General features: G+C 37.4%; 2 protein-coding genes across 3 annotated transcripts; both read left to right on the top strand.

The window, feature by feature from the left end:
- The first annotated feature begins 5,278 nt into the window (after positions 1-5,278).
- Positions 5,279-12,419, top strand: LOC132283489 (proline-rich receptor-like protein kinase PERK8). The gene is made up of 8 exons (XM_059785434.1): positions 5,279-7,240; positions 7,993-8,397; positions 8,753-8,839; positions 9,261-9,331; positions 9,573-9,649; positions 9,992-10,139; positions 11,655-11,816; positions 11,918-12,419. Exons 1-8 carry the CDS (start codon positions 6,235-6,237, stop codon positions 12,104-12,106), a joined length of 2,145 nt encoding a protein of 714 aa, XP_059641417.1. The 5' UTR covers positions 5,279-6,234; the 3' UTR covers positions 12,107-12,419.
- Positions 12,420-14,931: 2,512 nt separating this feature from the next.
- LOC132286912 (uncharacterized) lies at positions 14,932-24,849 on the top strand. 2 transcript variants are annotated; one of them, XM_059789342.1, is made up of 9 exons: positions 14,933-15,226; positions 18,683-18,797; positions 18,951-19,051; positions 20,840-20,965; positions 21,065-21,185; positions 21,296-21,380; positions 23,391-23,504; positions 23,605-23,644; positions 24,276-24,849. In XM_059789342.1, the coding sequence occupies exons 1-9, from the start codon at positions 15,053-15,055 to the stop codon at positions 24,426-24,428; spliced, it is 1,029 nt and encodes a 342-aa protein (XP_059645325.1). In that variant the 5' UTR covers positions 14,933-15,052; the 3' UTR covers positions 24,429-24,849. The 2 variants fall into 2 exon arrangements, with proteins under 2 accessions (XP_059645326.1, XP_059645325.1); XM_059789343.1 differs by lacking the exon at positions 20,840-20,965 and having other exon boundaries at positions 14,932-15,226.
- Positions 24,850-24,859: the final 10 nt, after the last annotated feature.

Raw genomic sequence — 24,859 nt, 5'->3', positions numbered from 1 at the left:
GGCACTTAAGCAAGATAAGTGGCAGCTGGCACTATAAGCCGAACGCCAGACACTTGCTAAAAATTTAAAGCCAAGTGGCAAGTGGCATTCTAGCCGAGCGCCAGGCACTTAAGCAAGATAAGTGGCAGCTGGCACTATAAGCCGAACGCCAGACACTTGCTAAAAATTTAAAGCCAAGTGGCAAGTGGCATTCTAGCCGAGCGCCAGGCACTTAAGCAAGATAAGTGGCAGCTGGCACTACAAACCGAACGCCAGACACTTGCTAAAAATTTAAAGCCAAGTGGCAAGGGGCATTCTAGCCGAACGCCAGGCACTTGCCGTACAAACACACGGCAAAGCTAATATAAAAAGAAAAAAAGAGAAAAGATATGTATGTACTGAAGATAAGTTGAATAGAGCACAACACATAGGGAAAAAGAGTTCTGTCATTTCATTAATATTGAACATTGAGTTTACAAAAGAGAGATGTCCATCATTACAAGAAGATATGAACTAGAAGAATTCGAAGGAGCCCTAGCTAGACGCCTCAGTACCAACAGCATCCTGGTCTTGCCGACTCGCCTCCTCGGCCCCATCAGCCGCCTCACCCTCATGAGGTGGGGAATCCAGGTGAATGACTGAATCGTTCGGCTGGGGTTCAGCGTCAGCAGTGGCTATAGAAGGAGCCACGGTTGACGATTGGGGAGCGGTCAGTGGCAGAGCAGTAGGAGGAGCTGTGATGATCCTTGAGGATGCGATGTCTGGCACTCATCAAATATACGTTCCGCTTCGGTGGGTTCTGGGTCGACATAGACCCCCAGAGGTTCGATCCCCAGATCCTTGTCTACCTCATCCGGAGTGGAGCTGGTCTGTCCCTCATCCGGAACCCGGTCGGCGAAACCTTCCCGGAATCCTTGAGCATACCGAAGAGCACCGACCCTGGAGAACCGAGCGTGAAGGGCCAGCATCCCACCACCCACTCTGCTGATCGCGTCGATCAGAGCGGTACGCTCGTCGAGAGCTCTTTTTTCAAAAGCCATCCGAGCAGACTGTTCATCAGCTAGAAGGCGCTGGAGTTCTGCCTTCTCTTCTCTAATTGATTCCCGTCTGCCAGACGCTCTTCTCAAGCTGGAGGGCGTCCTTCTCATCCTGAAGGGAATCATTCTCCTTCTTCAGGACATCTCTCTCTTGCTCGGCTTTGTCGAGCCGAACCAGCACCTCGGTATTCTTCATGGCAAGGAGGTCGTTTTCTTTATTAGCCACCTCCAGGCTGTCAGAATACTTTCGGGCCCTGGCGTTCCCCATCTCCACCTGCTTCTGCATGGCCATCATCCCGAACAATGTCTGCATAGGTGCACATTAAAAACGGTTAAACCAATAGTCAGAACGGGCGAAGGCAGGACCAAGTAATATGAGAGAATTCATAAGTTAGAAAATAAAAGTCACCTCCATAGCAGATTGGGGAAAGCGACTGAACACGTCCTTCTGGGAAAGGCCCTTTGCCGCCTCAAGGTCCTTCGGAGTCCACATGCTCCTGTAGTAGGCCATAGCGGTCTGGCCATCCTTCAGCATGGTCTCGTTCGGTTTGACGAACGTCCCATCCGTTCGGGTGTACCGAGGGGCCCATGGCGGTAAGCTGGGGATAGAAGGGGGGCCTGAAGCAGAAGCAGAGCCACCAGCTGCGGGAGGCCCAGAGGGAGAAGGAGCTCTGATCGCTCGGTGCAAGAGAGTACCCGGCCCAGAGACCCGGGTCCTTCTAATGAGAGGCTCCTCCTCAGGATCGATTTCACTGTCAGGATGAGGCCTTTTGCCTCGTTCTTTGTCCCGACCGCCCCCCGCAGCAGCAGGAGCTATGGTAGCTGGGGAGGGCGCGTTCTGGTTGGCAGCAGGGGCGCTGGCAACAGGGTTAGTAGCCACTGCGCTCGGGACAGTGTCAGATATGGTGGCTGAAGAAGAAGCTGACGCTGGAGAGGAGGTCGCCCCAGCAGCAGGAGTGGCTGGGGGAGTATTTTTCCTCCTGCCAAAAGAGGGAATCTGAAGTCTGCTCATGTTGTAGCCGAGTGATGAGAGCGCAAAGAGGTTGTCTGAAGTGAGGAGATCTGAGCAGGAAGGAATATCGTTCAGAACGTATCTCTTCAAGTAGTTACTCCTATCCCTGCAAACACTATAGCTCAAATCATCACAAGGTATTCCCAAGGAGCGGCATAAGTAAGTGCAAAAACGAGGAACGCATGTTTCACAGGGGCAGTCATGTTTATGGGATTTGAATTTTTTATAGGAGGAGACAGAGCAGACACCAAAGGCGCTCGGGATTGGGTAATCCTCTGCAGCCGGCGAAGACCAAGCCCCACTAATGCCCACTATGCTATCCCTCCAACCCTTTTCAGATTTTATTGTGTCAGTGCATATGGACATCTTCTCGAACGGGTAGAGGTGGTAGAAGGGCTCGTTAGTACGGATCTTACTGACCTTATAGCACAGAAGGAGGTCTATGAGGTCGAGGTCCAGATTTCTGTCACGCATCAATAAGAGCATAACAGATATGATCCTAAAGAAGTTGGGGTTGACCTGCAGAGGGGATATCCCCAATCTATTGAAGACATAACTAAAGAAAGGGTGCAGAGGGAACCTAACAACATTCAATTGAAGGTTCGTGAATAAGACTTCGCCGGGCAGGAAGCCGGCGCCGGTCGTAATATTAACGTCTTGGGGGCAAACCCTAACTTCGATGTTGTCAGGAAGCCTAAGTCTCATACGAAGAACATCCAGATCTACAACCATGGTGGAAGTGCTAGAAGAATCTAAAAGAGGGAAAATGGAAGCCTGTCGAAAGTAAAAAGAACGAAACTAACCTCGGAGGACTGCAAGATCGCTGGAAGAATGACTCTCGAAGGATTTCACCGGAAAAAGCTTAGCACTGTTCTAGAAAGAGAGAGACTTGGCTGATGATGGAGAAGGTAAAGGGAAGTGAAGTGGAATTCTAGAGCATTATAAAGGCGAGGGGGCCCGAGGGCCGAAGCGTCGGGAAGGCGAGAAATCCCTCGAGCCTCGGAACATTGATTCTGGATCTGACCGTCCGCTCCCCCACGTGGTTATCTCGAGCCGTCAGCGTCATGATGAGACGCCATCAATAATTACCCCTTATTAAATAAGGGGCAATTATGGGGGCAGTTGAGGAGGCCCCGGATGACATGGGCCAGGTCCGACTCGCAAAACACAACATTCAGTCCGAACAGCTGGGTCAGCCCATAGAAAGACACTGCCATATGGGCCGAACGGGAGTAAGCCCATCAAGGGTGACCAGGGCTTACAGAGGAATAGGCCCAGATCCAGCAATCAGTAAATATCTTGTAAATATCTTGTAAATATCTATAAATAGGAGTTGGAATGAAGAGGAGAGGGATCTTTTCGGGTTGAGGTGTAAGAATTCTAGAGAGAGAAAGAATAGAAGGAGTTTCTTGCATCTTCAGCAATTAAACATTAAAAACTAAAAATATATTTTTTTAAAAATATTTTAAGTCTAAATAAACAAAGCCTTAACATGAACTTCCACCTCAAAATGAAATGCCCATGGAAAAATTCTACAGCGTATACATTCATTGCTCGTATAATTATATTATGTTAAACTTTCTATACTGAGTCAATATATTTTTAGCATTAGCCTTACCCGAGAAGTCTAGGTTTTGTGCACAAATTGTTGTTCTTTTTGAAAATATGTATTTGAGTCTATAAAATTCAAAAAAAATGCAAATACACCTTTTGACAAAAGGTAAATATAAAAACCCCATTTTATTTTTTTTATTCCTATTTTACCCCTAACAAAATGTGCACAAACTGTAGGACACAAATAGCATCAACAAATAATACCAAACCAGGGACATGGTGAAAATAGTACAAGTTTTCAATTTCAGTAAATCCTCAAGCAGCAGGAAGAGTTTTTCAATATCAAATTTGCATAAAAAAGAAAAACATATAGCACGTATGATGTAAGAAAATAAAATAAAAAGCTTCACAGGTGGGTCTGTGCAGTCATGGAATATTGCCAGAGAGATGGATATTGTTTATAGTAAAATGAGTCATAGGAATATTTTTAAGGGTATATTTGTCACAAAAATATTAGCTTCGCTGGTGAGTTTGGGAATTGTCTGAAATTTTAATTTTATGTAGCTTGAATTTTTTAAATATTATTTCATTTTATTGATGGTATGGGAGGGTTGTATACTACACATAGGCTTTTTTTCGCACTATATCTATAATAGTGGGATTTTTTTTGCATTTAACCCATATATAATTAAGAACACAAACTTTTCAACTAAGAAATCTAGGATTTGTATTTTAGTTGGTATATACAAATTTTTCATTGGGATAATCCCACAAAAAATAAAATCACGAAGAGATTGGGATAATCCCACAAAAATGAAAAATTATGAAGAGATTGGGAGAATCTTTTACCATTAATTTCCTTACTTAATAATAATAATAATAATAATAAATCTTTACCATTTTGAAGTTATAGAGCCTTAATTGACAGATCTCAATATCCTTGCCACGAAAAAAAATATAGCTGACAAATTATCTGTGTGGTGGGTGTATACAAATAAAAAAAAAAATTTATTTTGTTCAATCTGTTAAAATATTGTTTTGCCTAAAATATGCATTGTCATGTATGATGTGTCATTTTTTTTATATTCAGCAATCTGTTAAGATTCACTACCACGTCACTGATGTGTAAAATTATTTTATATTTTACACAATCACATCGACATATTTATTTTCTCCTCCTCTTTTCTTATTTCATTAAAGAATCAACCATATATTGATTTTGGAAGGTATAAAACAACCACTGTAACTAAAAGTAAATAATTCAAATTTTTTGTGCAAATTTATTATGACAAATCATTTACACAAAAAAAAAAATATTGTTGGAGATGTTCTTAAAACAAAGCTTGTTTTGTAAAAGGGCATTTTGGTCTCTTTAAATAAATTTTCTGGCAAAATGTAAAGGTTTTTGCAAAATATGTCAAAATAAGATTTGTTTACAATTGAGTGTCTAGTTTACCCTAAAATTTTTAGAAAGCTTTATACTAATATATACTACTTTTTGATTAACAACTTTTGACTTTTGGGTATCTCAAATTCAATAATTAATTAGAAAATACTACACCAGTAGTTCTTTGATTCCCTAATTAAAACGCGTACAAACGAATTGGCAGAAAAAGACCGACAATGAGAATGATATCTTAGCATCTGAGGTGCGAGCGTGTGTCTGTCTCTCTATATATATACTGATTACTGTATATATTATTTTCGAGAACATGTCTCTATGATTGCAGAGCAGAAACTCTCTAACATGGCTTTGATGTTTTCTTTGACTAACTCTTCCTCTTAACGTTTCAGAATAGTAGCACACAACAATCACTACAACTTTTGTCACATGCTTGTATATGTTTTGTCGATATAAACATATACAAGCATTTCGTATATGTTTTGTCGATATAAACATATACAAGCATTTCGTATATGTTTTGTCGATATAAACAGCTAAGCCCCTCTTGGTGCTTCTCAACACTATACGTGCCGTGACTCTCTTTCTCTCTCTCGTGTAGACTAATTCGAAGTCGCGCCCACGTTTCTTTGCGCATTTCGTGGACACAACTGTACTATTTTTCCTTCACAAAGGAACATTTGGGAAATCCAGTGGAAATCGAAAATTCCAACGTGTAAGTGGGAGAGAAAGGTAAGACTTACTTGAGTCTTGAGCGTCAGACTTTTTTTTGTTCTTTTTCTTTTTTCAATTATTCATTCTGGTGATCCGAATGTACTGCATTTGGCCATGAAAATTTAGGGTTGGAGATAATATTTGTAAATCTGGATGTTGCCTATATCAGCTTAGAAATCTGGTACTTTGTTGATCTGTTTTTTTTTGTTTCTGGTTCAAAATCTTGGAATTGGTGATCTGGGTTTTGCTCACATTAGGTTTTCCCAGTTAGATTTTGATTGGTTTTTGTAATATTACCAAATTCTCGGCCGAAATTGAAGTTTCTTCTAGGTATTTTGGAGAACTTGAGTATTTATAGCGAAGGACTTTGAATAATTGGAGGAATTCTTGGGTTGAATTCTGCTATTGAATGAAGTTTGTGTTGTATGTAGTGAGAAAAAGGATTGGACTTTGGTGTTGTTTATTATGCCAACATACATATGGATGTATAGGTGATTAGATACAAATTTCATTTTCAAGGGGAGTTTGTTAGAAAGATGGCCCCAACATCACCTTCTCCAAACTCTTCACCACCTCCTTCCTCTTCTCCTTCAAATTCTTCAACCACTGTACCTCCTCCTCCTGCATCATCTCAGCCCAATCAGACTCCTGACACACCGGCTCCTTCAACCCCTACTAACTCCTCAACCCCACCTCCCCAATCTCCTCCAGTGGCAGTTCCCACTGCGTCTCCTCCGACCCCACCATCATCACCATCGTCACCTCCACCATCATCACCTCCACCATCTCCACCATCATCACCTCCACCATCTCCACCACCTTCACCTCCTTCTGCTCCTCCTCCAGCTACAAATTCTCCGCCCCCTTCACCACCGTCCTCGTCTCCTCCCAAAGCCTCACCAGCCCCTCCAGTGGCAACCTCATCGCCTCCTCCAGCCGCTTCATCTACTCCGCCCCCTCCAGCAGAAGTCCCATCGCCACCTTCCTCCAATTCTCCACCTCCACCACTTGCAAAGCCACCAAAAAGTTCTCCTTCAGCTCCTCCTCCATCTGGTTCTCCACCTGCTCCTCCACCCTCAACGAACTCTCCTCCAAGTTCCACATTATCTCCTCCTCCTGTCCCCTCATCATCTTCGCCGCCTTCTATCTCTCCTCCTGCTCCTCCGGCTTCAACAGGTTCCCCTCCAGGTTCTACATCATCTCCTCCTCCTGTCCCCTCATCATCTTCACCGCCTTCTACCTCTCCTCCTGCTCCTACTAGTAATTCATCAGTCCGAGGGTCTGCCCCTTCATCTCCATTACCCTCTATACCTGCAGCTAAACCAACTGCAAAGTCAACTGTTCCTGGTTCAAATGTAACAGCAAATGCTACATCCAGACATACGGGTGGGATCAAGGCTGGAGGTGCAATTGCAATTGGCATTGTCATTGGTTTTCTGGTACTTAGTCTTGTTTTGATGGCTGTGTGGTTTACACACAAACGAAAGAAAAGGGGACCTGAGAATGGTGTGCCTTCTCCATTTGCTTCCTCCCAAAATTCAGGTGATATTTTGAATGATGTTCAATTGTTATTTTGTTTTTTTAGTCACATGTTACAATCTTAGATCTTAAAATCTTATATTCAGTTTCTGTTTCAAATTGTTTCTATAATGATCCATCTAACGTGTAATCTTTCCCTTAGTAATACCCTATAATCCCCTTTGTAGTACAAGTAGACATTACATCTCCACGCATTTTGTTTGATGAAATTCAGAACTGTCCAATACATATTGAATAATATTATTCGCAGGACATATACTATTTTGATCATTTTGTTAACTAGCAATGTGGAAACTCAACTTGTTCAACTCAAGAAAAGTCCAAACTGATTGGCATCACCTAAACTAAACTGAACTAATAGATATCCATTCCAATTAATAGGTTAGCCACATAAATCGTGTTCCATCTTTCCGCTGCAGGGCTGCATCTTTTGTTAAGCTCTTGGTTTATCATGGCTTTTGAACATTGAGGAAAGGGGAATGGATATGCGGCATAAATATTCTCTTCTGAATCATTTTAAATGAAGCTATGTGAACTTGGAATCCTGTGCTATGTTGTATTTTCATGACTCATATCACCCCTAGTTATCTTTTCTTTTATGACATTTTCTATCAATAAAATGAAGCATAATGATTTAGGAAGACACTATTCTTGAATGATATGCCATACAATTTCTGATGTGATCTGTATACTGGAGCTGCTGAACAAAGTATGATAAATGTATTGTGATGACGGGACTTGCATCTGCTTTCCAGGTTCATTATTCCTAAGGCCCCAGAATTCTAACCTAGCTGGAAGTGCTTCTGGAAGCAACTTCGTGTACTCTACAGAGCCCGGCCTATACGGCAATTCAAGGTCATGGTTCACATATGAAGAACTAGCTGAGGCTACAAATGGGTTTTCAGCTCAAAATCTTTTGGGTGAGGGTGGGTTTGGTTGTGTTTACAAAGGATACCTCACAGATGGAAGAGAAGTAGCTGTTAAACAGCTAAAGATTGGTGGTGGACAAGGGGAGCGTGAGTTCAGAGCAGAAGTCGAGATTATCAGCCGAGTACACCATCGCCATTTGGTTTCACTTGTGGGTTACTGTATACAAGAGCATCAAAGATTGCTTGTCTATGAATATGTTCCAAACAACACCCTTCATTATCATCTCCATGGTAAGATATACTTTTTGAGATTGGAAAAAGGATCTCCAGTTTTGAGTACTTTAACCTCTAAAAATACACTATCTCTGTGTATATGGTTTGCGAGTCAAACTTGGAATATCCCACGTAAATTACCTACACAGTATTTTGTGTCCTGATTTGACCAATCACGATTGATTTTACATTGACAATCTCTTAAGAGATGTCCATGTCATGGTGGATTCTCTGTTACCAAAAATGCTACATGTCCAGCCAAGGTGCCTGAGGCCTCATGCTTTAGTTTGAGACTTAAAATCACCACGTAATCTCACTAATTTCCATTTTATACTTCTTTCTTTTTTCCTTTTTTTCTTTGACATATTTACAGATGAAGATCGGCCAGTTATGGATTGGGGTACTCGATTTAAAGTTGCTGCTGGCGCAGCTTGTGGATTAGCTTATCTTCATGAAGATTGTAATTTTCTTTTTTATGTTTATTATGCACTTTCTTTTCAATGTCTGTAGATTATTAGATTCTATAGTTGAGAGATGCATAGTTGCCAGAAAGAATAATCTCACCATATTCTGATGTTTTGACATGCTTGTTTAGTCATAGTTTTCCATTCAAGTAAAATATTGGCGTATCCGATGCTGAAAAATGCAAGAAACAGACATGTTTTAACTTTTGATGTTTTAAAGGAAATTGTTTCCAGAATCTTGTAACTTTTATCTGAATAAGAATAACATTAATAGTTGAACAAAGTGTATTGTTAACAGTGTTTAATGGAAAGTATGCTCTATCCTTGTTACCTAAGTTTCTAGATCTGATTTTATCACTGACATGTACTAAGACGTATTTGCTTTCTTTTATTTTTCCTTGTTAATTTGTTTATCAGGCCATCCCCGGATTATTCACAGGGATATCAAGTCATCAAACATTCTCTTGGATAACGACTTTGAAGCTCAGGTATGCCCAATTTTACAGCCTAGATCTTCTTTGGAAACAATTTCCTTTAAACTCCAGTCACATCATGCCTGTGGTCAGCAAAATGTCATCATTTGTTGCCTTTCAGCAACATAGTACTCCGTATTAAACTGAATCACCAACATGCTTCAAAGATAAAAACATGTTTGGCAGTTTGGGCATCTGACATATCATTTTTTTTAAAGCAATACTTATTTAAATCATCATACTCTCTCACTGATAGGTTGCAGATTTCGGACTTGCAAAACTAGCATTGGATGCGAATACACATGTGACCACACGTGTGATGGGAACCTTTGGGTAGGTCATCTGTATGTGCTTAATCGTCTGAGCAGGAAAATGCTGTCACATAAATGTGATATTGTACATGTGCTATATAATCACAATAAAATGTTGAGCAATTGCCTAAAAGACATTTCTGTCGATCTTTAAAATAGATGGCTTTGCCACATTGCAATTTGATTAAAAGCATATATTCAGAACCAAAACATGTCATATCAAATGGGACTGGATATATTACATCTTTCATTCAAGGATATGGTAGGGAAGGCGTCTGAGACAATGGAAAATTCTGGATGTATTTCATGTTTTCATTTGCCTTATTTGCATTCATCTGATGGATGGCCTTGGTTGATTTTCCAGATATATGGCTCCAGAGTACGCATCAAGTGGCAAATTGACTGAAAAGTCTGATGTGTTTTCGTTCGGAGTTGTGCTTTTAGAGCTCATTACTGGTCGCAAGCCTGTGGATGCATCTCAGCCGTTGGGTGATGAGAGTCTAGTTGAATGGGTAAGCTCCATGTTCATGAACTCCCTTTGTACAAATTTGTGGATTTTCTTTTTTGGAGTGCTTTGATTACTTTACAAAATTCAACTCAACAAAGTTTCTTCTAACTATTTGGGGTCAGCTATATAAATCATGTCTTGTCATTTCGCTCTATGTATATTCCCTAGGTTCATGTTCATAGAGATCTTACAAGTATGTTAAAAATTGAAGGCTGGAAGTAAAGTAAAAGAGAATTCCGGGATTGGAAATTATTTCCTTTCCTCTCCCTCCCTATGGGTTTTTTTTTTTTTTTTTTTTTTTAGTCATTTGCTTCTCTGGTGGTGTCTAGATTATGTTCATTACTTTTTTAGTTGGGAATTCTTTTGTCATGAAAGACACAATTGCCGAACTGCATATCCAAGGCCGATACATGTTCTGGCAGTTTGAATTTAATGCAAAGATGTGGTAATGTGGATTAGGAAACCAGTTTTGGAGAAAAAAGAAGAAACATCTTGAATATGCTGCCTGGTGGAGAATTGAACCTTGCAATCCATTTTCTTTCTTGCGAACCCATAGTGGCACAAAAAAGAAGCATAATGATATGCTACTTGCTAGAGACTAGAGAATTTAATCTCATGTTCCCCCTATTTTCTTAGTATTAATCACACACTGGCACAAATCAAAATAGGAGGCATTATTTCGATCACAGGTGGAACATATCATGAGAATTGTATTATTCAAGGATCTGTGAATTGACAATGTACCAAATTGCTGGAAAACAGTAGTGTCATTAGCAAAAAACATTACAGATGTTAGTACGTCTAAACAAACACATAAAAGGATTATCCTTCTATATTTAGTTAAAATTGATATTAGGGTTCGGTTATGCTGTGTTTGGTTGACAAGAAGAAATAGGAAGAGAGGAGGAAGTTGAAATTCTGTGATGTCATTTTTTTTTTTTTTTGATAAGTTTGATGTCTATTTCTTTTCGGATCGCCCTCTTCTTGTTTCCTGTAATTCCTCTTTTTGATTCCCTCTTTCAGATCTTGTCAGTAATCAGGCAAAGAACTGCATTTTTCTCTTGCTCAAATTTTGCATAGTAATAAATAAAATTGATTCAGTAATGATAATAACTACTGAATTAGTTTGGCAAAGAGAGTATTAAGGATATATATATATATAATATATATATATATATATAGCTTGTGTTCTAGCGAACCTTAAAATTTAGCTGATGGTAAAGCGAACATGGGCAAAAAGCTTCTTTTTCTGTTCATATAGCAGAGAAATGTCATTTTCTGCCATTCTGGGTGGAAATTTAGCTTGTAAAACCTGCTAACTTTGTCGAAAAACATTTTCTAGAATTTGGTTGATTTAGAATTATGCTTTTTCATGCCTTGTAGTTTAATATAAGGTTGTAGAGATTCAAAACCTATCATATGCTCTCCCTAATCTTCCTGCATCGTTTTCGAGTGTAATCACATCTTCACTATCCTACCAGACCATGCAGTATCATCAATAATCGGAGTTGTCTTGCAGGCTCGACCTTTGCTTACTCAAGCACTAGACAGTGAAGACTTCGAAGGGTTGGTAGATCCAAGGCTGGAAAAGAACTTCGTTCAAAGTGAGATGTTCCGGATGATTGAAGCAGCTGCAGCTTGTGTGCGTCATTTAGCTTCAAAGAGGCCACGAATGAGTCAGGTACATCAAGATAAAAAAACACCTTGGCTACTTTTTCTTATCATTTCCTCAACTTCCTCTTCTCTTGGTAAATAATTTTCTATTTTCCTTGCGCTTCTCAGGTGGTGAGAGCTTTAGAGTCCATAAGTGAGTTCTCAGATCTTACCAATGGAATGAGACCTGGACAAAGTGAAGTCTTTGATTCAAGACAACAATCTGCACAAATCAGAATGTTCCAGAGGATGGCATTCGGAAGTCAAGACTACAGTTCCGAATTTTTTAACCAATCCCACAGTAGCTGGAGAAGTTGAGATTGCAGTGAATGGCATACATCAGCACCCATTGGATCATCATGGACACAAGAGTAACCGAGACTAGTATAAACCTCACTGTGGCATCATGAAGCCAACAGCAAGTTATTAACATTTACTTAAAAACAACATTTTTTTGAAAGGGTGCAAGCTTTTCTTTGTCTCAGAATTATATTTGTTCCTTCCATTGAGATTGAGTTCTTGTAATTAGTTTCTAATGTGCATTTTTTTCCCTGCAATTTTGTTTTCTCTGACATGTTGCTTGTATAGATTTTAGATGAAATTAATATTATCATTATTATTATATTCTTTACATCAATATACATTGATACAGCTGTACCCTGTACCAAGTAACTTCTGAGATTTCATTTATTTACTCTATATAGTTCTTCGTGCCACGCATGTTTTGGTTAATGTTTCTTCCTTGTGTCATAGTTCCATGCAATAATGTTCCAGTAACCCCCTTTAGATCGAAGTTGATACATAGAGACATGACTTGCTCAAAGAATGTTTATGAAGATCACATCTCATTTTGGCGCTGGGATTTAAGAGTTTAAAGTCTGATATCTTTGAAGTAATGGTGGATGAGAACTGCAGAATTTGATAGCCTTGATTATATGTATGCTAGTGGAATTATTAGCACTTTCACAATCAAGGAAACTATAATTATAAAAGCAATGGAAGCTGAGTCCGTAGATGTCTCGATAGCTCAGTGGGTTAGTGCCTCTTGTGAATTTTGGAGTACTAAGTTTCGACTCTCTGCATCTATTAATCTAACTTCTTGCCTTAAAAAAAAAAAAAGGAAGCCGAGTCCCAGGTTGTTGAGTCAGTTCATTGGTAAAAAACTAACGAACTCCTTTGTCCGTGTTCTGGGGAGAACCCTCACCAACTTTGGTTTGACATTCTAATATTTGCAGCACTGGGTAACGGCTATAACAAATAGACTTCCAATTGTTCATGCAATCAAAAGTAGTTTATATGGAAATCTTCATGTAATGCATTGGTCTAATGGTGATGGACAGGTGATGAAAAACAGCTTCCACGAGACCTTTTTTAGACTAATCATGATCAACCTTTTTATAATATTTTTATTTTTATTTCCAAAATAATTGCCTAGTCTCTTGTAGTTTTTACTGCAATTGTTAAAATTCAAAATATTTTCGAGTCAACAGTGTTCAACTCCTCTCAAGCCATCTATGTCTTCCGACTCATCGGTGTATCCTTGGGATAGGCTCTACATCTCCAGATTTATAACCTAAGGTGCCTAGGAGAGTTCATGGTGCTAACTAAAAATATATATATATATATTTTCTGAGTCTTCATATTTTAACGTAAAACTAATAAGGTGGGCCATTGTAGAGATGTTGATGCGCCTTAAAGATTCCAATGCTGCTATTTAACATGGCACTCATTTTGCCAAGCCAATTGTGGGTTGTAACTTGTGTATTGTCTGTCCTCCCAGTCCCACGATATGAACCGTCAACACCAAAATAATTATAATTATTCAAAATATATAAAAAGTAAGCGTAATAAATCTAATTGAAGAGGAGGCAAGTGTAATTTACTTTTAATTATATTTTGGACTATCATTGGTGTCATCGTGCAAGCACTTGTTCCCTTCATATTTTTACATTACCTCCATGAAATTTTAATGATATTAAAAGATCCTGATCTGTTAATAATCAAAATTTATATTAAATTGATCAAATTTATATCAGTCACCCTATTAAATAGTATGATACACATTATTTAGGATACTAATATTGACACCAATATAATAAGATACTTGCATTTAATAGAACAGATATTTCACCTATATCTTCTAGCCGCCCTTTAACTTTATCTTAATTTATTTTAAATGACAAAAACACCATTAATTCCTAAATATTAGAATCTATACTACACCCAGAGATTTTTGTTTCTCTCGGGATTAAAAAAAAAATTGGACAAAGCCTCTCCATTTTTCACGCCTCCATTATCCATCTCACTTATCAATTACTGCATTAATATTAACTCACAAACCCATTCCGATCCTCAACCTTCTGGTTACCTCCAACCCACCACCACCGTCATCGTTTGTTTTCACATTCCACCACCACCACTAACTTCAATAAGTGCCCATAACTATCGCCCTTACTTTCCACTGTATCACGCTTCTTCCGGATTTCATCGAATTCATCTTTTTTTAGGTGAAATTTGATTCAAAATATTTGATATTCTAGTGTTGAATCTTAATCAATTTTTATTTTTATTTTTATTTTTATTTTTTGGCAATGTTCTTTTCGGTGACAAAACCAATATCCATATGCATACTGCCTTGTCTAATCCATAATATTTCAAAGGATTATAAATAATAATTTTAGCCCAAAGTAGTAGACTACAAGAAGATTTTTTTAAAAAAATAAATAAATAATTATTGGGTGGTGGGGCCGCCAAACCTAACCAATTCCAGCGATTTTGAACAAATCAAACAGATAATTATTGGATGGTGGTAATCTATATATAAAAGAAACTTAAAGAGTTATTTTGCGATTATCTTTTCAACTTATGATTGCCATCGGAGTAACTAATACTGTTGGTGGACAAATATTAGTTTTGTGAATAAGATATGAAGTGAAGAATAAATATAGAGCGCCAATCCCTACGTTTAATTATCATGGCCGTTAGAGTTGAAACAATTATACTTTTATACCATCATTGTATTGGAGTCGTGTCAAATATCGTCACTCTGTCGTGACCTGGTACGGATTAAGGGAATGAAACGGCGACGTATCACCGATCCCCTTTGGAACAGTTATATGATTCCATATTTCCATTGCAATACTAGTACTATCGATGTTAATAAATAATCCAAGAAACGACGGCGACTCGTTTATTATCGTCAAACCATCTGGAAAAGGTCCGCTTATATAGTGTGTGCGCGCGTAGAGAGATTGCGTGTGTGTGATGGGGGAAGAAGACGATCCGCAGAATTTGAAGAAGATAGCGGCGGCGGCGTACGACTACGACAAGGACCCAAGATGGGCGGATTACTGGTCCAACGTACTGATCCCTCCTCAGTTGGCCTCTCGTTCTGGTGTCATCGATCACTTCAAGCGCAAGTTCTACCAGCGTTACATCGTATGTATATCTATATGTGTGTGTATATATATACGTATATTTTTCTCTGGCCTTCTGGTCCTTGGTCATCTAGGATTGGCATCTGTGGATTAAACCTTTTAATTGTTGTGATTGTATTGTTATCTTGTACTATTTTCGTGTTCTCCTTGGTTTTCTATTAAAACCCTATGCATCTCATCTAGGTTTGCATTTGTACTCGAGGATTTTTATTCTACTTTTTTCAGTTTATGTTTTACTAAATTGATTTCATTATTTGCCTTTAAACCTTTGCTTTTTGGATATCCGACTTGTACTTCTGAAAATGTTTTCCGTCGGCGATGTTCTTCTTAGTTCTCTCTGTGTGTATGTATATATACACACGTGTAAATATATTTGCAAATAGAAGAACATTGGAATGAAACTCCTAGGGCTTTAATCTGTTCTACCTGTGTTAAGATCTATCATTTTGGGCCTTTGTGGGATTTATTTGTACTTTTGATAACTTTTCATCTGATTATCCTCTGGATTTTGTAGATTTGGTTTTTGGTTTATTCAGATTTTTGTTACTCCGTACATTCTTTTTCTTTATATATTTTTCCTTTTTCTTTTTCTTTTTCTTTTTTTGTAATTTCTTGAAATTAAAATTTCACATTATTGGTTACATTTTGGTGTTTTGTTTAACTTTGGGGAATCTGAAATTTTTTTATTTTTTATTTTTTATTTTAACTTTTGGGAATCTGAAATCTAACATTGGGTCTTTGTGGATTTTGTTGTTAAAATTTTATGTTTTTCTATCTATTGTCTCCTTGTTTTCACAACAAACCAGAATGAACTTTGCTTCCGCTGTACTTTTCCATGGGGTGGGGGTATCATTTTCCGACAAGGTTTTCATTTTTCTATGTATATTACCTCCTTAAACTTCAAAGGATTTTGTGTATTTGGTTCTCGGATTATATGGAGTCCATGCACACACAGATATTCCTATTTATGCCCCTTTTTTTTTTCTTGGAATGAGAGTGGCACCCAAGTTGTTTTTTTTTTTTTTTTTTCGGAAATTGAGTGGCTCCCAAGTTTCTCAATGGCATTTACAATGTCTTCCCTTTGGGCACTTTCTTATTTTTTGTTAAATCGTACTTTTTGGAAGTTTGTTTTACATTTTATGCTTTCTTGATTCCACAGTTTCCTGAATTATCAATGGACCAAAATGAATTCTATGGGTTCATATTTGTTCCTTCTTGAGTTTGGAGATTTATTTTGGGAGAGAATGATTGAACAACACGCCTAAGACGAGAGACTGAAGTGTAGGAGAATCAATTGGGATTCATGTGAGGAGGTCAACGATGGAGGCTATTTACTTATTGAGGAGACTAATGGAACGATATATAGAGAAGAAGAGAGATCTCCATATGATTTTTATTGATTTGGAGAAGGCCTATGATAGGCTACCTAGAGATCTAATATGGAGGGTTTTAAAAAAGAAAGGAGTCACAAAGGGTACATTAACACAATAAAATACATGTATGATGGTTGTGTAACTAGAACGTCTGTAAGGGAAACAAGTGAATTCCCAATTATTGTAGGCTTTCAACAAGGGTCAACATTAACTCCATATCTTTTTGCCTTGGTTATGGTTGAGCTGACCAGACACATCCAAGATGAGATCCCATGGTGTATGATTTTTGTTGATGATATTGTTTTAGTCGATGAGATTAGAGGAGTTTATGCCAAATTGGAGGTATGGGGAGAAGCTTTAGAATTAAAAGGGTTTAAGATAAGTAGAAATAAAACTGAATATATGGAATGTAACTTTAGTAAATCTAGACTAGAAATACAAATGAGGATGTAGTGAAGATTTGAGAATCAAGAGGTACAAAAAAAAAAATAAATAAATGAACATTTTCGTTATTTAAGCTCAATTATTTATAATGATTGAAAAAAAAAAAAAATTAGAGATAGACCTTAATCGTAGAATCAAGACAGTATGGGTTAAATGGAGGAGTGCATCTAGTATATTGTGCGATAAGTGTACCTCCTTTAGATTGAAAGGGAAGTTCTATCAAACAACTACTAGACCAGCCATACTTTATGGCACAGGATGCTGGGCGGCTAAGAAACAACATATTGCATAAAGTGAGTGGTGGAAATGCAAATGTTGAGATAGATATGCGGTAAGAGTAGGAATGATAGAATTAGAAATGATCACATTCAAGAGATGGTTGGAGTAGCAAAAAATTGAGATAAAATGAGAGAGAATGGCTTAAGATGCTTTGGACACTTGCAAAGACTACCTCTAAATATGCTTGTTAGCACGTGGTTTGACTGAGGATATGATAGAGTGGAATGGAAACATGAGACTCATGTAGGCGACCCCAAGTAGTTGGGGAAAGGCTTGTTTGTTGTTTTTGTAGAGTTTTATCTCATTATTTTTCGGATTTTGTGATTTAGTTAATGGATTCTTTAGTATTCACATACATTTTTTTCCCAAGTTGTCCTTAATTGTTTGATTTTCTTGGGAGCAGATATATGCTTTATGAATGTTACTAGGGATGGTGTTTTGCCTTGGAGTTTTGACCTTTGGTCATGTAGAATTGGGTGTTAGATTTTTCGTTTTTTATAGTTTTATTATTATTTTTTCATGGAATTACAATGGGTTCTAAATCTACTTTTCGCTTTGAGTTTGGGATATCATTTTCTGGCTGTTGAAACTTTTTCATCTATTTTCTAAATAAATTTCTATGATTGTCCTTTGGATTTTGCATATTTAGTTTTTGCATTATTTACTGTGTCTGTGTTTGTCTGTTTATTCTATCTATTTTATTGGTCGTGTGAGTTTCTAATCACTAGATTTGTACCCTGTGAATCTTGGTTTTGATTTTTTGGTTTAATTTTTGGGCATCCAAGATATTGCTTCTCGGTCTTCTTGCTGTGCTCCAAAATAAGTGCTGAACTGAAATGAATATTATCTAGGTTAATATTTGGTTTGCATTAAATTCTTGGAGATCTTCTCTGGGTTTTTTTGAATTTATATCTTGTATATATTTTAATGTGACAGTGTTTTTGTTCTAATTATCCTCTGAATTTTCATATATGATTTAGGTTATTTTGTAAACCTTTTCTGCTTTTTTTATTTATTTATTTTTTTCCGCATGATTTACTTGATTACATTATTTTCTTGGAAGCGGGGTGGATCTTTGGGGTTTTAGTCTGGCTTGACTTTGAGTTCACAACATCATTATTGGACAGTTCAAATTTTTATTTTATCTCTCTCTATGTATATATATTTGATCTATTTCTGTTTTATTCATTAGGGTCATAAGTCATTCATAGATATATATATACCATTTTGCATATATGTTCATATATATTGTCTCTACATTTTTATTTTTTTGGTTCTCATGAACTTGAACTGTACAAAATGTATCTAGGTTTTTGATGTTTGATTTTCTTTGGTACTAAGGCTATTTTTCTGATGAGCAGGATCCAGATCTTGTTGTCGAACCGATGTCTTCAAGCAGTTCCTCTCCACCAGCTAGATCTTCAGCACCACCATCATCATCAACTACAGATGACCAAACACGATTACGTAACTCAGGTAGAAAATTTTACTATTAATGGTGAAAAAAGGTTAGGGAAAATTGGTACATCTACATTTGGAGTAAAGATATAGCCACCTCTATTTGTTCTTCACTAGTGAGATCTGTTGTTTTACACTTCTTATTGAATTGAAGTCAATTTTTTGTTGTAGGATCAACTACTAGAACCTCAGGAACGTCGACAAGTCCAGCTCCAAATCCAACATCTCTACACTGGGATCAACAAACAATACAATTTTCCATCAATGCTTGGGTACAGCTCATACTTACATAAATGAATCCACACATGCACACGAACTAATATGTGAACATTTTTTCGGATGAAATTTGCCCTGCCTGAGTGTAGTTCGGAAAGTTGCTAGCTGGCTAATTGAAATTTGGAAAACTGACTCGCTTGAAAAATGACAAGGAGCTCTATTGTTTAGTTATATAAAATAATATTGATCTAATATGCAATGCTGCTGTCTTAATACCACTTTTATCAAGACATTATTGGTGCAACACCCATCACTTGCACTGAAATTTGGGTAACTTGAGTTCAAAATCCTAGAGGCAAGATTGGTCATTTACTATGATAATTCAAAATTTGTTGCTTAACGGTTTTAACCACTGGAGCATATTTAGAATTGTTTCTCCTCTTGACCGCATCACCTTCATTTTGATATCCGGCCCATTACTTAAGTGGACAATTAATTTCTCTGTAATTACTTTATTCAACTTATTTATTTCTTTTTTAAAATTTGAGATTTATGTATTGGTACAAAGTACATAAAAAGCCCCGCTTACTTGCAGCTTGTACTGAAATATGTGATGGTCATTTTTCTCAACTCAGCCAATCCATTCCATGATTCAGTTTGGGTAACTCTATGAATGGATGTTTGTCCTCGTTGCAGATTTTCATAGCCCCAAGGCCCCCAGCTGGGATATTCTATAGTCCACATGAATGTTGCTATTATTCTCGTTATTTTTAACCTCTTGATGTGTAACCATGTTGGGATCTGTGGCTTTTCATTTAGGACATTAAGTTGTTGCTGACTCACTTTGATTTCCATGCCTTCTTTTGACTTTGCTGTTCAATTTTTTTCCCCCCCTCCAAGTGAGCTTTTCTCATGTGTGTTAAAATTATCTTAAATCGTTTAAGCAAACAAAATTGATAGCAGAAGGCCTAAAAGCTGTTATTAAAGCTTCCCATTATTTAATTTACACAATTGGATGGTAGAGCCACTTGTTTGAATGCTACAGGGAACTTAGATTCTTGGAGATCAGTAGGTTGGCTGTAGACTTCTATGGTTCCTTCAAAATTTTAACAAAACATGAAGTCGCTAATGTTAGCTTGTTGTAAATGATTTAAATATGACACTATGTAGATCAACAAAATTAGATTGTTGGAGATCATTAGCAGTAGACTTCTATGGTTCCTTCAAAACATGAAGTCACTAATGTTAGCTTGTTGTATATGATCTAAATATGACACGATGTAGATCTACAAAATTTTATGCCCCCTTTTCCCCACTTGATATGCCACATCTCTCGCACTTTTACCCAATAAGTATTGGGTTTTCTATTATTTAATCTAATATTTCCCTATATAAGGTTGTATATTTTCTTCTTCTTCTTTTTTTCCCTTACCGAAGCGCCTTACAAAAAGGTAGAATTACAGTGTCATTGAGTTATTTTTGATACTTTTCTCTTGATTTTGACTCCGAAAAGTCTTGATTTACATCATATTAAGTATGCTTTCCTGGACAAAAAAAAAATGGGGGAGTCTAAAGGTGTTTGCAATAAAACATCCAAAGCAAACCATCACACTTCTAAGTAGTGATAACGAAGTTCGTAATCCAGCCATTTGATTATAATATCTAATTAGCTTTTTCTATTTTTGGGTTGAAAAGGCCATACTTCTTCCACTTTGGAACATTATTTGCTACAGGAATAACAACCATTAAGATATCCTGCAAGTTCTATTAATTCTGATGCTATGTTGTTTCTTGCTTCTTAGTTTGCGTGTTGTTAACGCTATTTTATTTACATTTCCCTGCAGGTATTTGTTGTGGCTCTGCTTGCAATTTTTCCTCTTGTACCTAGAAATCTTTCAAATAGGGCATATCGGCTTTCCTTTATGGGCACTGCATGTTCTTCTCTGTTCTCTTTGTACTCTCTATATGGGGTAACCCTGCAGTTTCAGTTATCCAGATTTTTGATACAGCACACTTTTTCAGTTACAATGCTGTGACCTCTTCTTCTAGTAACCATTCATTGTCTGCAGAAACCTAGGGCATGGAATATGCAGGCTGTGCAAGTGTGGTTTCATTCTGTCATTTCAACCAAGGATTTTATTTACCTCATTTACTGCCTTACTTTTGTCACTTCACATTTTTGCCTCAAATGTTAGTATCACAAGGCCTCTGTTATATTATTTCTTCTGTTATTGTGCTTGATCAATGGCCTGTATTTCCTTCTCACACTGTGTTTCCTGATGTTTTGAAATTTGTTGCAGTTGCTTTAATCACCATTTTATGCCGAACTCTTGAACATGTTGCCAAGTTCCTTAGGCGTAATTTTAGTCGTTCCTCCTTGTACACGTAGTAGATTTTTTATTCTCTTTTACTGAAATTAATTTGATTGAATTATTTATAGGCTGTTGTTAATTTATCCTTCTACTATAATTTTAACAGTTAATACATTTGTGACATTACTCTACCTGGTATGACGTCATAGTGGGTTTTGATTTGACAAATTGGATACTGCAAATAGGCATTGTATCTAGGGATGCAACTTGGGTGGGCCCAACATGGACCAGCCTGAGTGCAGCTCGAAAATTTTTGGTCTCGGGCTGTGTAATTTGCAATTCGGTCCAGGCTTGGGTTGATAAGTAAGAACCTGGTTTCATTTAAGGCCTTTCCCAAATTACAAAGCCCGAACTATGAACCAGATATTTATATCATATATTATATATATGTGATGCAAGACGGGCAGGGGCGCTTCGATGTCAAAATTGATCGAGCAGGATAAAGAGAAGAGAAGAAGAATAATAAGGGAGAAGAAGAAGAAATAGGGAGAGGAAATCAATCTTTGTCTATTCAATAATCAATAATTCATAAAAAAGGTGTCTTCACAATGTATCAATCCGCATATAAGTAGGCATCAAGGAAAACCCTAATCAATTCCTACTACCAAAAATAGAATCCTAAAATACTAAATTATCAATATATCCTACAATAAAAACATTACTAAAATAATAATAAATGGACAAAATCCCTAATTCTATCTTCTTCTTTTCTTTTCTTTTTTCACGTCTCCAATAATAAAGGCGAAACATGTGCACTTCAAGTTCTCGGACCATATCTGTTTCTCCATCAATATGTATTGTATGTGAACTTTGTACTTATTAGCTTTGTTCTTAACATTTACAATAGTGCACTTTTTAGCTTTTGGTGATTTTGTCTATGGATCGTATTATGTAGTGACATATTGAACTCACTAGTTTTTCATCCATTTTTTTATTTTTTTATGCCAATATCTTCATTTTTTTCAGTTGTGAAAACTTTGAGGTTGTTTCATTTGTTATTACAACAACCCGAATTCTAACCCATAAATATTAGCCCGAGTTGGAAACCTGAATTTAGCCTGAAATTTCAGACCGAACTTGCAAGCCCGAATTCAACCCGAGCTTCAAAAATTAAGGATGGGTTGGGCTCAAGTTGATTAGCTCAGGTTGATGGTCGGTTTGGGTTAGGGTTGAAGATTTCATACCTCAGATTGAGACTGAGTTGAGCTTCCAACCCTCCCAAGTTGCATCCCTAATTATATCTCCCTTGTGTTGTGGTTCTTCTTAAGTTGTGTTATAATTGAGGATTTAGCAATTAGCATATAAGGCTTTAAATGAAGAACAACGGTCTTAAATTTTATGTCTTTTTTAGAGTAGCTGACCACCAAAAGGCCTCAAGATAAGCATCTATACTTTATCTAGAACTCTCCTTGTGTAGTCAATCTTATTACTGATTTGACTTATCAACTTTGTCCATGTTAATTCTAGTCCATCAATATACCTCTGTTACTCTGTATGAGATTGCATTTTCTTTTATGCATTGATGGGTGCTCTGTTATGTTTACTTAGTCATAAACCCAGTGTCTGGAATCAGCTCATGTTATAATTCAAAAATATGCATTTTCTTTTATGCATTGATGGGTGCTCTGTTATGTTTACTTAGTCATAAACCCAGTGTCTGGAATCAGCTCATGTTATAATTCATAAATATGCATTTTCATTCATAACCTAGTTCATCAAAATGTTTTAGTACGTGACTGATTTGCTTCTGTTTCACAGGTATATAATTGAAAATTGAAAAATTTACTAGTAGTTAATGCTAAAAAAAAAAAAGGGGAGACAATTGTTACCCCCCCTCCCTCCTCTTTAGGTCCGTGCCTGATCATGTGGATAATGCTGCATGCATAACCAATATGACAATCACTGTAATGGATATTGGCGGTGAAATTGTCTTTTGTTTTATGTTTTAGACTGGCCAAATGCTGTACTTACTTTCTGTTTTCTTAACCTCCCATGTTCATGACTTTTCTGGGGTTGTTCACAGGAAGTACTTGGAAGAACCATGTGTTTGGGTAGAGTCTAACACAACCACGCTCAGTATCCTATCTTCACAAGCTGAGATAGGACTTGGACTTCTTCTTATTATTTCCCTGTTCACGTGAGTACTTGGCTTATGTCCCCTCTTTTTCCTGTTATTGCTGATTACTTTTCTATTATATTTAAAAATATACTTTCTGAAAGCAAATTTGTATATGCAGGTGGCAGCGGAACATAATACAGACTTTCATGTACTGGCAGGTTTGATAATATCATCCTGATCATCCTATAGTTCCCCCTCTAACCCCCCCTTCCTCCCTCCCTCTACAGATATGGGTATAGTAGTTGTTTGCTGAACTGACCAGTTTCATAATCGGTAGAAAAAGAAAAAGTTCGATGTTTCACTTTTCCCCTCTTTGTTTTTTTTCGCCAGGGACTTGAGGGTTTCAGGGCTAAGTAGCTACTTACCCTGCTCGGGATTGTTTGGAATTGGAAATGTGTTAAACCTAATAATTTTATACAAATGTTCTATGTAATCTGGTTTGTGTTGGAGTTGACGCCTCCAAACATCCATGCTGCCATATATACCAGAAGCGATCATTTTAAGTTTTACTATGAATCTCTCTAACGGTAGAAAATTTCTTTATTACATGGGTTTAAGGTTCAGGCTTGGACTCTTGGAGTGCATTGGCACTTTATTGTCTAATTGGATTTGAATTTAAGAAATATGCATGAGCAATTCATTTGCTTATATCGAGTTTTCTTTGCCTTAAGTGGAAGGTCTCTAGTAGGTTTCTTTTCTGAAGTTGCATCATAAATTTGTCATGTGTTCAATTTTGCAACACCACCACCTATTCTGACATTGTTTTCTTTTTGGAAAATTTTCTGGCAGCTATTAAAGCTCATGTTTCATGGCCCAGCGACTGCTGGTTACCATCGAAGCGTGTGGGCTAAGATTGGGAGGACAATTAATCCACTGCTCCACCGTTATGTCCCATTCTTGAACACTCCAATTTCAGCCATTCAGAGATGGTGGTTAAGGTGAAAACGCAGAGGATGAAGAGGGAGAACATGCACGTGATGGACCAATGCAGCATTTCGTTTTGATTCTGGGATCTTATTTGAAACAAGATACTAGTTTCAGATATATGACCAAGCAATCATCTTGATTAGAATTGTTTGACTAAATTTCTGCTAATAATCTCGAGAATCCTCCTCCACCTACCATTTTTACACACAATGGGTTCGGTCAATGAGGTTTCTTTACCAGTTGGTCTTTCAGATTGCATTTATTTTTACAGTACTTGGTTTATATGAAAGCATAGAGTGGGGAAAGATGATTGCAATATGTGGATATTGATGTATGAATTTGAAAACATTGGACGATCTTACAGGTCTGGATTGTAATCACACTAATATTTTCTCTTAGCTTTTGTTTTTTTAATTATTTGGTTCATTTTCCATCACTATTTCAAC

The sequence above is a fragment of the Cornus florida genome, unplaced genomic scaffold (genome assembly GCF_030987335.1).
Source record: "Cornus florida cultivar Cherokee Brave unplaced genomic scaffold, ASM3098733v1 CherokeeBrave_3.0.0_Hap2_Chr11, whole genome shotgun sequence".
NCBI lineage: Eukaryota > Viridiplantae > Streptophyta > Magnoliopsida > Cornales > Cornaceae > Cornus > Cornus florida.
This window is presented reverse-complemented; position numbering and strand designations above follow the sequence as displayed.